The sequence below is a fragment of the Colletes gigas genome, unplaced genomic scaffold, assembly GCF_013123115.1.
Source record: "Colletes gigas isolate AHSC1104 unplaced genomic scaffold, ASM1312311v1 Colletes_gigas_Sc00027, whole genome shotgun sequence".
In the NCBI taxonomy this organism is placed as follows: domain Eukaryota; kingdom Metazoa; phylum Arthropoda; class Insecta; order Hymenoptera; family Colletidae; genus Colletes; species Colletes gigas.
The window spans coordinates 557,027-569,289 of record NW_025106656.1 but is presented as its reverse complement, the minus strand read 5'-3'; the positions used below and the strand labels follow the sequence as shown (position 1 = coordinate 569,289).

General features: G+C 39.8%; 1 protein-coding gene across 2 annotated transcripts in view; it reads right to left on the bottom strand.

Moving 5' to 3' along the window:
• Positions 1-12,263, bottom strand: part of LOC122401744 (disintegrin and metalloproteinase domain-containing protein 10) — a 159,375-nt gene that overhangs the window by 14,493 nt on the left and 132,619 nt on the right. For both annotated transcript variants that reach the window (XM_043404080.1, XM_043404081.1), the window contains exons 3-6: positions 9,954-10,214; positions 8,178-8,372; positions 566-864; positions 20-166 (exon numbers count right to left, since the gene is read on the bottom strand). In XM_043404080.1, the coding sequence (XP_043260015.1) occupies positions 20-166; positions 566-864; positions 8,178-8,372; positions 9,954-10,214 (902 nt within the window). The remainder of the gene's footprint in view (positions 1-19; positions 167-565; positions 865-8,177; positions 8,373-9,953; positions 10,215-12,263) is intronic.

The following is a 12,263-nucleotide window of genomic DNA, read 5'->3' as shown; positions in this document are numbered from 1 at the left end:
TCCTGCTGTTTGCGTTTACCTTTATTCGCTGAACCTCGAATTTGATATTTCTATGCTTGATTCTACCGTCGAACTTCGTATCTCTGTAAATGTAATTCACGGCAGTGACGTGTTGCGCGATAAGCGACAGGATCTCCTCTTTGGTTTTTTCCACATCGTGATGCAGCTGCGAAAGTCAAAGCGAGGGAAATTCAATATTCCGCGGATCTTACGGTCCAAGGAGTACGTACGGGTAAAAAGATTTTTATAACGGTCACCCAGGCGGGGAATGTCCGACCAAAAAGAATGCCAGGATAGAAATATTTCTCTAATGCAAGGACACTTGGAATGCACCGTGCGTCTAGTTTGGATGGAAAATGCGAAATGAAATTACGCCTGGCCCCTATTACCGAGGAAAAGCTCTATGAATGTGAACGTAGGCATTCAGGGCATTCGGCGATTTTCCAAGGAGTTATTACGTTTTCGAGCTAAATTTTCAGTCGAAAGAAATGGGTCGGTTATTATCGCGTTTTACCTTCCGTTGAAAATGTATTATTCTGTTGGTCGCGTGATCGTATCGGTTTACCTGCTCGGATATATGTCTCCATATTAGAGGATCAGTCTGAATAAAAAGGGAACAAGTGTTTTTGTTGTCCTCTTTTGGCCTGGCTGCCCTTCGTACTCTCCGATGACTAGGTTCGTTTGCTTCACGAGAGTATTTGTGACCGGGCGATTCCTGATCGGCGTTCCACGTGTTCGCCTGCGGTTTCGCTTTCTTGATGTCGCTGCCCTTCACCGAAGGCGGGCCCTCCTCTTGACCAGAATTTTGAATTCTATCCATCCACTCCACCACATCGTCGGTCACAGCGCAACCGCCGGTTTCGCCTAGAAAACGAAATCGAGCATTGCCCGGAATATTATGAAAACCGATTGGCTGGCGAACGCGTTGTTACGTTTTTCTCTTTTGCAAAATATTACTCTGGAACTCGACCAAGAAAGATTTAGAAGAAAACATACTGTGTATTGTAACAAAAAATATCTAAAGACGAATCCTTAACCCTTAAGGAGGGAGTCTCATGTGAATGATAGAAAATTGAACCCTCTTTCTTAATTTTTTTAAAGGAAATGTTACATCCGACGTTATGATTCTTTTTTGCAGTTTATCTAGTTATCCTTTGGGAATACAAGATGATTTTTTTATTGATTTTTATTAACTTTTAATGTTGTTATTACTTTCGCAGTAAACATGCGTTTAAACACTGGCGTAGGTGATTGCAGCTCTCAAGGTTGACTAAATCAAAAAAATCAAAAAGATTTTTATTCGGTAGATTTACAGTTAATTTACGTCGCAAATTGACAAGATGAAAGTAGAAATTGCAAAATTTCGTCGTTTCTTTTGCAACTTTTTAATAAAAGAGATATGATAAACTCATCATAACAATTTGATTTTGGTACGGGCGAGAACTGTTAGTATGTGGAACAACGTGCAAAACTTTCAAAGCAATCGAAGGTATAGTTTTTGAGATTTTATCTCATAGAGGTGGTTTAGTGATGATTTGGGGCTGTTTTGCTGGGGCTCATTTAGGAAATATTGTGAAAATTGACGGAATATTAAGAAAAGAAGAATACCGAGAAATTTTGGAGAACCACGCAAATAGCTTCAGGAAATCGGCTTTTGGGTAAAAATTTAATCTTTCAACTGATAATGGCCCAAAACATACGTCTAAATTATGTAAAGACTATTTACGCCATTTAGAGGAGGAAGGGATAATTAAAATTATGGAATAGCCTCCTCAGAGCCCGAACTTGAATCCGATCGAGATCAGCTAATGATATGTGGAACAAGTTTCGATCAACTTGGACCTCAATAACTTCAGAAACTCTTGAGAACTCTTCAGAAACGTTTTAATTTTCGTATTTATTTAGTATATTTCCATAAATGTATGTGTGGATGTACATAAAAAATTAATATTTTCCCATTTTTCCCGAGTTTTTATATGATTTATGCTTTTATCGAGAGTGTCTGAACACTTATGAATGGTAGTGTACGTTCGAATACACGGAAACAGAAAAATTCGGCGAGTGGCCCCAGCCACAGTCCCGACGCATCGCAGCGGAAGCGCCAATGAGCAGTTTAATTATTCGTGTAGTTTCAAAATGCGGGGAGAGCCGTGTCTGCAAAGCGGACGCGCGGACATAATGCGTCACGTAATGACAAACTTAATCGCTTCCCCTTGAGTGTCGTATCGGCCGTAACAACGGCGCCATTATTTTGAGGACGCGGTCACCGATGTACGCCACGAGTGTGAAATCACGTTTCCTTTTTGCACCGGTGCGCCAACCAGTGCGGAGCCCCGCGGTATTGTATAATTCTCTTTTTTTTTTTCTTTACGAGGCAAGATTCTGTAACGGTCGTTAACGTTACCACGGCGCTATTAAACGCGATCCATTACGTCGCGATTCTAATTTAAAAGCGTCGCTTCGACAAATCTCTTCCACTAATTTATTCCGTTCGTTGCCCGACGACAAACGTCGTTGCTGTTCGACGTAATATTACTGGAACTCGGTCACTAGACACGAGAAACTGAAACTGGCACCGTTTTTTTTTAAACCGTAAACAAGTTCAGAAATGTCGTGTTGTTTAGGCGTCAAAATATTTCTGTATATCCCGAAATTTGATTAGAGCGTCCCAGGAAACAGTGAGCAATTTTGAATGATTCTTAAATGTTCCTTTTTTTAAATTAATTTGAAAACAGCTGAATTTTATTATGTTTTTACGTTGTTACTGGAAACAAATCTATAATGAGATTTACGAATCATTGAGCGTATAATTCGGACACAATTTCGTCCGGCTATGATTTTCTTTCGAGCAGGTGAACACGTGGTGATTCGACAATAATGACGTCAAACATGCGCCGGCAATGTTTTCTGCATCCAAAGAACCAGCATTGCAGTGACAGTTGCTTTCAGAACGATGACGGGAGACCATAAATCATCAGACTCGAAAGTATTTTTCATTGCAGTTATCATTTAATACATCAAAATGTTGACGCGTGCAATATATTTCTGGGACATCTTAATATCTGTTCGTTCCTAAAAATAAGGACAGCCGGGGTTTAATTTATTACGTACCGCGAATGCAATTTTTGTCACATTTAACCGAAAGAAAGAGACAAACAATATAAACGAAGCCGTAGTCGTGCATCAACCTTTAAGTCTTAAGCATATTAAAAGAATAAAATCTGTGTCAGCCATATTACGAAACACGTTTTTACTTTATCAGACATTTTCCCGTGTATAAGGAAGTTCCAGGAAAAGGAAGGCAATTATATAACGAGGGTATAACATATTACTTAATATGTAATCCGTATAAAATGTAATATTCAATTATGTTTTATAAGTGCTTTCATGAGAATGTAAAAGTTACAACCTATTAAGAATTAAATTACGTACATTGATATTTTTCTTACAATACATACCAGTATATTGATAGCCGAGAAAATACGTTAAACGTCATAATAATATAGAATTATTTTTGTGTTACTAATACCGTCTTTGTTTTATTAATTACGAATAAATCTTTGCCGTTTTGCCAGCTACGATTATACACACTAATTGAGAGAGTATGTGAACATGATTCCAGTAGTGGGTGTATATTGTAACCAATATTCAGAGATCGGTATCCCAATCGTCAACATCCTGACAGGGGAGTTATTCAAAGAGTAAACCGAACGCCCACAGGATATGGCTCTTGCGAATCATTTCATCGACCTGGTGTTCACTTTCGACGAAATTAGCAGGAATATACACAGTACGTAGAAGTAGGAATTCTGCAGGGCAGGTATGTGCACCGTAACTCTTGTAAATATTTTGTTAATCGAATAGAAAAAAAATACAGATAGATTCTAGTAAAAATTTCTTCTCGAACAATTTTACTTATTTTCTCGCGTAGACTATCCTGCTTTGTTTACATCGTGAAAAATTAATATTTTTTAATACCGTTACGTGCGTTTCTAAATTACCAATACGTCAACAGCAGAATTTCCTCTCGAGCCAGAACAGGAAATACGATTGAATTTCGACTTTTGCTAAATCAATATAGATATTAGAGGAGAATACAACAAACGAATTTTGTTGCATTGTGGTTGACCATTGCGTAACGATATTTTTTTTTGCCCGTAGTCTCTGGTTGCACGAAATTGAATCAGATTCGTTTCTATTTTATATAATCGAGGTAGCATCTTCGTATCGCGATAGTGACAAAGACAACGAACGAAATTCATTAGAGAACGAACGCCAGGTTATCAATTGAGCCGTCATTCGTCGATGAAAATATACGACAAAATTCGCGACGAATACGATACAGAATTCACTTTGAGTGTCGTGTTTGGGACACCACACCCAGGCAATGAAATCGAATTTCTGCAGCGTCGATGGTAAATTTGCATCGTTAATTATAGAACGAAGACTCGTCGTCGAAAAATCGATAAGCAAACGATTTGTAACGTTTGTAACTAATTAGCCCAAACGGCAGTTGTTTCGAATAAACCATTGTCCTACTTCGTGTAAATTTTCTCTATGCTTTTTGGAATCGAAATTCATCACGGTGCAGAACTAGCCAAATGCATCGATCCCGGGTGTCCGAGATAATTGCAGCGGTCCGGTGTTGGTTTTATTGGCGGGTTAACCAAGAGCCACCGGCTTTAATGACTTGACGTTTCAGCGTGAAGATATTGGTTAAATTTATTGGTGCCTACGCAGTAACGTTAATACGGATTACCGTTATGGTAGCCACCCAAAGGGACAAACGTTTGCTTCCACTGCGGGTGCCTTGTTCTCCGTAATACGTGTTACCGAACAAAACTCATCGGATCGGGAAGATCAATACGGGCAACGACCGAACGGATTTCAATTAAAGATTGTCTCGCTACGATTACAAGCCAAGGCACAATGGAATCCGCGGTTCTCCAACGAGAATGCATAATTGACGACTAAAGAACTGGCCGGAAATTTATCCCTTTGTTGGTCGCTCGGGTGACATGTGTCACCCATCTCCCATGCTTCTCTTTGTGGTTCCAAAGTGGCCTCGGTTTGCGGCAGTATGGAGGGGCATTTTATAACGCGCCAAAGTTTCTCTGGATTGTCAACAAAATAAAACACCTGTCTTCGTTATTTTACGAAACGAAACATAGGAATAAAATAGTACAAAATAGAAATAAGCTATTGATTTAACGTAGTATTAACTCTTTGCGCTATGAGAGCCTTTATTAATACGAACAACTAGCAAAAAAATATTCTTTTTCCCCAACAAAATTCTACAAATACTTATAATTAAAATTTTGTTCATACATTTTCTAAATTCAATTTGTGTTACCATAAATGAAACACGAATCGAGCTATAGGGTTAAATTTGTTTCGTCAATAATGAAAGTTGGATAAAAATAGAGACGAGTCGCGGTTTGAAGAGAGACCTTTGGCGGACGATCTATGCAGTCAGGTTCTAGAAATTCGTTGGAATTGTACTAGTTCCACGGAGCGTTAATGTTGCAGATTCATAACGACACGCGTATATCCAGTACGCAAACAGGCAAGATGGCGTAGGTTTGTCCGGGGTGTGCAATATGGAGGACAAACCGCGATAAATAATATACGCGATACGGCAACTGTTTATTTAAGCGCTGGTTGTTTGCACAAACGCCGTAAACACGGGAGGGGCTGTCGGACCGGGGCCAAATCTGCACGCATACCTATAGAAACGCGTCAACGACGATGTCTAATTCGGATTCGGTGAACACCTTCGGCGAAGCTGTTCCCTGTTTCCCGAATAGCCCCCATACGCGTCCGAATGGACTGCTTTCTTCCGTAACGACATCGAGAAACGGCGTATAGAATTTACGACCATCGACGGATCCCCGAAAGTCCGCACCTTTATGTGGGAAAGTTTAATATCGCTACACGGTAATAATGCGACGACAGCTTTCAAACAGGAACTGTCTATTTGCGTGGTGCAAACGTTTGGACGTTTCAAAGTATTTGGAGACAAATATTTCCAGCGTTAGAGAGCCGTTTTATGTCGGATCGATCACTTTCTGATGCACGATGTTGAATTGCTTATTTATTTAATGTCTAGCTTTGGGAAACAACGCAATTAACGTATAATAAAGAAGGTCTAATAAAATTTTCTATCACGAGGCTTCGATTTTGAAAATTGATTGAGAAACTGTGTAATACAGTAATATTGTCAAAAAAGGGGTTAAAAACGGTCCGCGCGAGAAATAATTGAAATATCATACGGTCCACGTGATATTACGGAAGGGGGGGATGACTTTAAGGTCATCGTTTTAATGGATTCGTATTTTAATAATACCACGTCCGCATACGCTGAGAATCTTTCCCACCGTAGTTCAACAAAATATTAATTTATTTTAATTAAACTTCTACGAAGTAAATATTGACTCTGGGCTCTTGGCCGCTTCCAGAAATAAAAATACATTTTCAAATAAATTATGTAAAATTTTTCAATTATAATAAACGCATTCTCATCCGAAGTACACTAATTAAAGTTTATATTAATACCAGACCACCCGGTGATTCATGAGCCACTCAATTAATTAATTAAAGCGCAAGTTGATTAATTTTAAATTCACCGAGAACACATCGATTTAAAATTCATATATAATATTATAATTATCATTGTTAACAATACTTTATTATGTAAATTAAGAAAACTGAAATTAACGGTACATAAAAATACACAAAATTTGCGCCAACCTAATATGCACGAGTCGTTCCAATATCCGAAGAAAGAGAGTTTGCAATGGGTTTTCAAAACATCGAGACACGTATACGCGTGATGTGTTGTCGACACATCTTTTGTCGGGGCAAATGGACCGGAAGGAGCAATGTTCCGCGTCTGCATCGGACTCTACGCGCGTCGTTAGGCACTCTTCTAACTCGTGAAACTCCTCTACCTGTTCGAGCTTGGTTCTCTAACCGATGTACAGTCGGATACGTTTAAGTTGGGTCCCGGCGGGCGGGCAGTAGGAGGGCCCGCCTTCCAGGACCCAACTCGAACGAATCCAACGTTACATGCGCGCGGTTTATTCGCGACGCAGACCAGTGTCGTTAAGGTGATTCGTTTAAAAACCATGCACGGCTGAATGCTCCTTTAAGGATGCCTTGCAATGTAATCTAAACTGTCATCCGACGGCTCGAGGAAAGGAGGGAGGCGCGCGTAGCATAGCAAAGGGGTGTTCGTCCAAGTGTGTAAACGCAGAGTCGTACGGCGCCGTTGCAAAGACTGTGTCGACGCGACCTGTCCACCGGATCCATAGAAACTCTACTAAGCATAATGGTTTAACGATGGGTGCCCAACGGGGCACACTTTAACGGCGAGGCTACCGGCGCTTCTTTTACCTGACAGCCTGGTGCTTATCTTGGTCTGCTGCTCAGACCCTCCACGGAACACGCAATTATTAGTTCGATAAGTTTCGCCGTTGGAGAAGTCGTGATTGTTCGAGCAGAGTTCGGAAAACATTATTTTATAACTATGTACGCGATAAGTGCATAATGCATCGTGCACCGAATATGCATTTTGAGTGGCTCGGACCCCAACGGAGCACCGACGTGTCTTCTTTCGACGAGAGTTACCCCCAACTTTATCTAATTTGTTTTCACTGGAGGTAGGTTGTATTGTTTCGAGTATATCGTTGATTGGATATAGATAATCACGTATTTGCAAAGTTTTCAAATTTACTTCGAATCATCGCGATTCAATCAATTTCTGCACTAAAAAACGTCCCCGTTGTTGACGATTTTGTGCGCTCGCTTCGACAGATATTACTATAAATAGAAAATATAAAAGTTTCGATATTTGTCCACGAACAAAGAAACCGCTCAAAGCGATTGAAATTCAAATAATGGATTTCTGTGTCGACGCTCCCGTTGCCGAAGTTTTTGTAACCGATTTATACATCGTGGTTTTTATATATCGTAAGAAATATTTTTGTTCCTTTTCGAACTGCCCCAGAAATAAGTATACGCGCGAATTCGAGAATATTTCTGGGTCGTTGTTCGAGCGGCGCATGTGGTTGAAAACAGCAATCACCGCGAACGTTACAGAGGGTTTCTGAGATTGTACGTCAGGTTGCGTACTTATGCGACCTTATGGCGTATAATATTTGGTGACTCGTACAAACCTTTTCGAAGGTGGGCGTACGGGTCCCCGATGTCGTTCTCGTGATAGATTACAGAATGTAACGTGTCGTTTATCTCGTGCGGTGGAAAGTAATAGTGCGCCCTTTCGACGAACCACGCGCCACCGCGAGGCGATATAATTTTCCCGTGGAAAACACCGTCGCTGATGCTTCCGAACACGTGACTGCCAGGCTCGCCTGAAAATAAAAAGAAACGTCCTGTTCAGCAATGATTAACGAACGTTCGAGAATATTCACGTGGAACAAAAATACGCTCGAGTCACAGAATGATTCGCAGCTATTTAGTTATTCGTTTTCGCGGAAGTGTCACTGTTACTGACGCGAAGAGTGACCAAGCTCGAGATAGAATTTTCTTTCCTCGCTCTATTTTTCTACGACGTTCAATACGTGGGAATAGGAAAAATGGAAGAAAATCAAACACAAAGCGCGACAGTAATTGCCAGTCCTTAAAGAAAAATAAGTCCAACGTTGCACGGAAACATATTTCTCCGTGTATGGCTTTATTTTTTAAAGCAATTTACATTGCACATGCTAATCTGCCGAAATCTAACGGCCCGATAAATTGTTTTTAGACACGTCGATATTCTGGATGTTGACAAAAATATATTTTATTTTAAGAGGAGTTCTGTTTTCGTTTCTCCAATTATAATTTTGTAATTTTGTCTAATGGCTGAAAATGCCATTGAGAAAATATAGAAGACATTTGTTATACGACAGCTAAAATTTTACAGAAACAATGAGTACAATTATCGTACTTTAAAGAGAAGGCTATTTCGAGATGAAAATAGTCTACAAAATAATCGATATAAAATTCGATGAAATGAATTTTTCACTTTTAAGTGGGTGAAACAAGTAAATAATGCCTTCTGACCCATTTTCAAGGGGCGGAAAAATTAGCGTGCGGAGATAGCCTTCTGATTGAACAGTCAAAATAAGGATCCGACATTTTCTTTCTGTTCCGTGGGAAACGCGTAGACATAACCAGGTCGCCGGAGGTAGCAAGAACAAAAGTGAAAGATAAACCGTTCCAACACCCCCCAGTGACCGAATCCATAATTTAAAACGACTCGTTGCGCGCGAATTCCCGTGAATTATTACAATGGAAATAAAGGTCTCACCCGGTATCTACCGCGACACGCACTTTTGCGTGCTGTACCTGGGTTAGGTTTGCGAGAGACTTGGGAGTAAATATACCGTGCGGACTATACCGTGAAACGGTACTATCTCGTTAAGGTCAGAGTTTAGAATGTAACAGTGCACACTTAGCAACCAACCAGATCGTGATTTATGTTTCGAGAAGATCACCGGTATTTAAACTATTTTCTACTTCGTATTTTGTAACGACACGCCTGCAGAATCTCCCGGCACAGTCACTTGGGTGCGTTAATCCACAATTTGCTTCGACAAAACTGTCTTCCAGCTCTATATTCTAAATGATATGCAACACAGGAGGTACGAAGTGATTTTTGTCGCGAAGTCACTAAAACGTGTCTCGTGTAATCTTTCGAGTCTTAAATTGGAGGGTTGACCCACACTTTTTCAATGATGTTTCTGTGATCTTTTTTGGTTACGCGATATAAACGAATTCCAAACTCACTGTATTCCATCGATAACGAAGAAAAAAGAAATTTTACTTTGTTACAATACTTTACTTCCTTATAGGTCGATAACCCCATTCATTAAACCCCAAAGTAGAAGAGCGTTGCATAAAATACTGCAGTTCGTAAGTAGAAGACAATTCTGTGAAATGCAACTCACCGACTACGTGGCCTTGGTAAACGTGCGAGGTGTCGAGGTCCTCCGTTTCGCCGGAAGGGCCCTCAATAATTAAGTTATTGCTAAAGGTAGTCAGGTCCCGCTTCAGTCGAATGTGAAAGTCCCTTCCGTGCGATCGAAACTTCAGAGTCACAGAATTGTCGCGGGTAACCGACCTCTTGGCCCTCAGGTGACCTCGGTGGATCTCTTCGGTGGGGTAGGAGAGTGGTTCGTAGTGGTGGATATATTCGTTCAATCGACGTGCTGCAAAAAACAGATACAACTTTAAAATGATCTATTTAAACTGATTATCAGAAATGCTTGAAAATGAAATCGGTAACGAATCATTTGTCTACTCTCAGTTAAACGTTTCGATCATCCCAGCTTTCCCAGATTTAGTATGTAAATAGTGTATTTCAATTTACAATGTATAGCCTTTAACGAGTTAGAAGATAAGAGAAAACTGTACAATTAGTTGTACAAGGTGAGAAAAAATTATTCTATTTTATGTTTTCCAAGGAGCATTTTTTCTCTCATACTTCATTATTTTTAGTATGATCTTTGGACGATTTCCACATATACCACAGAGTAATGAATTGCCATTAAATATTGAAGCTTTATAACTACGCTTAGAATAATGTCACATACACGTTGTGCACACACATTATGCATCGAGAGCGAGAACTAGCCTCGGTGACATTTTTCCGAATCGCTGGATAGAACGCGGAGGGCCAATTTCGCAGCCAGCTCGTTCGTCGGACTTAACAGCGAGCCATTTTTTCCTTTGGGTAGCATTAAAAGGTATTGTGTTCAAAGAAAGACCAACCACAGTGGAAAATATGAGGCGGAGGATCGTTGCAGCGTGTGCTGGAACGAATCCAGAAATTATTAGACGCGCATGAGATGCAACGGTTCGAGGACTGCATCACATCGATCCTGATGGACATCGTTTCGACTATCCACTGTAAGACATAGTTTATTGCCTTGGTCTACAGTATACAGACTGATGTCTCCTTTAAAAAATGAATTATATACATTTTGTTCCGTGTCTAAAAATAACAAACGCGTAACTGTTGCTTTCGGTATTACTCTTACGAACTAAAGTGCTTAAACTGTGGTTCTAGTTATAATATATCTTTCGACTCGACTTAAAAATATTTTTAAATTTGTTTGTCAGCAAATATAGACAATTGCCGCGAGTCGTTGGATTTTCTGTTCATTTACAACTTTCTTGATTATATAAAGTCGCGTTCGTTATAGACTTTAAAGTTCTTGTAACTTGTTAACGCGCCGCATCAACGGGTCCCTCCGCTATTTAAAACGAGGTATTCCGTTTCCTTCGACTGAGTTTTCGAAAGTTATGCATTCATTATTGCAAAAGTTAAATAACGCGCGGTTTGGTCTTCGTGATAAGACCGAGATTATTTGCTGAATTTTTCTCTATCGAGGGATTCTATGATTCGAATAATTAAGGTTAGTGGATATTAGGATATCCCGATGAGCGAGATAACCAGATTCACTGTACGGTTAAACCAATTTGATATCGATTCGCGATATTATAATGCGTCGATCCTTCATAAAGCATTACAGACATGATCAGCAAGGCTATTGAAACAAATTGAACGCAACGGGAGTAGCCATATTGGAATATCAAATTAAGTATTTCACCGTAGAACGCGTAAAAATACTTATTTATTATAATATTAAATATTATTTAAATATCTGTAAAATATTTGAATACTATTCTCGGTGATAATACGATTTAACTTTTTTCTTTTTAAAAAAAAAAGTGAAAATCTACGACGCCAGATATTGGTCGCTGCGCGCTGCAATGAAAGCAGCGATAAAGAAAATTATTCGAGACTCGAAAATTGAAGTCGTCGTCCGGTGGGAATTGTTGATAAAATTATTTTACATTTGTCGGTAGATGTTCGGTCACGTTAACGAGACAAAGTGTCCCGCGGTGGTCGACCTGGCAACTGTTACCTTCGCTTGATATCGCTCGTAATTTTCGAGGACGCAACATGAATTTATATTAGGTAGCTTTTCTTCGCGATTCCAGCACGTTCGTGCACGACAAAAGGAGGCGACGGACTTTACCGTGTTAGATGCCATCTATACATCGTTCTTTCGATTTATGAGTCCACAAGGAGAGACGCGAAGTAAATTTATATCATATTTTTAAATTTGAAATACACGGACGCTCGACGCTCCTATTATATCTCTATTAGAGTGATATTGCTTTCGAGCAATGGACGAAGAAACTCGGGCAATTCGACACCAACTAATTCAAGAGAAAGTGCAAACAAGTAT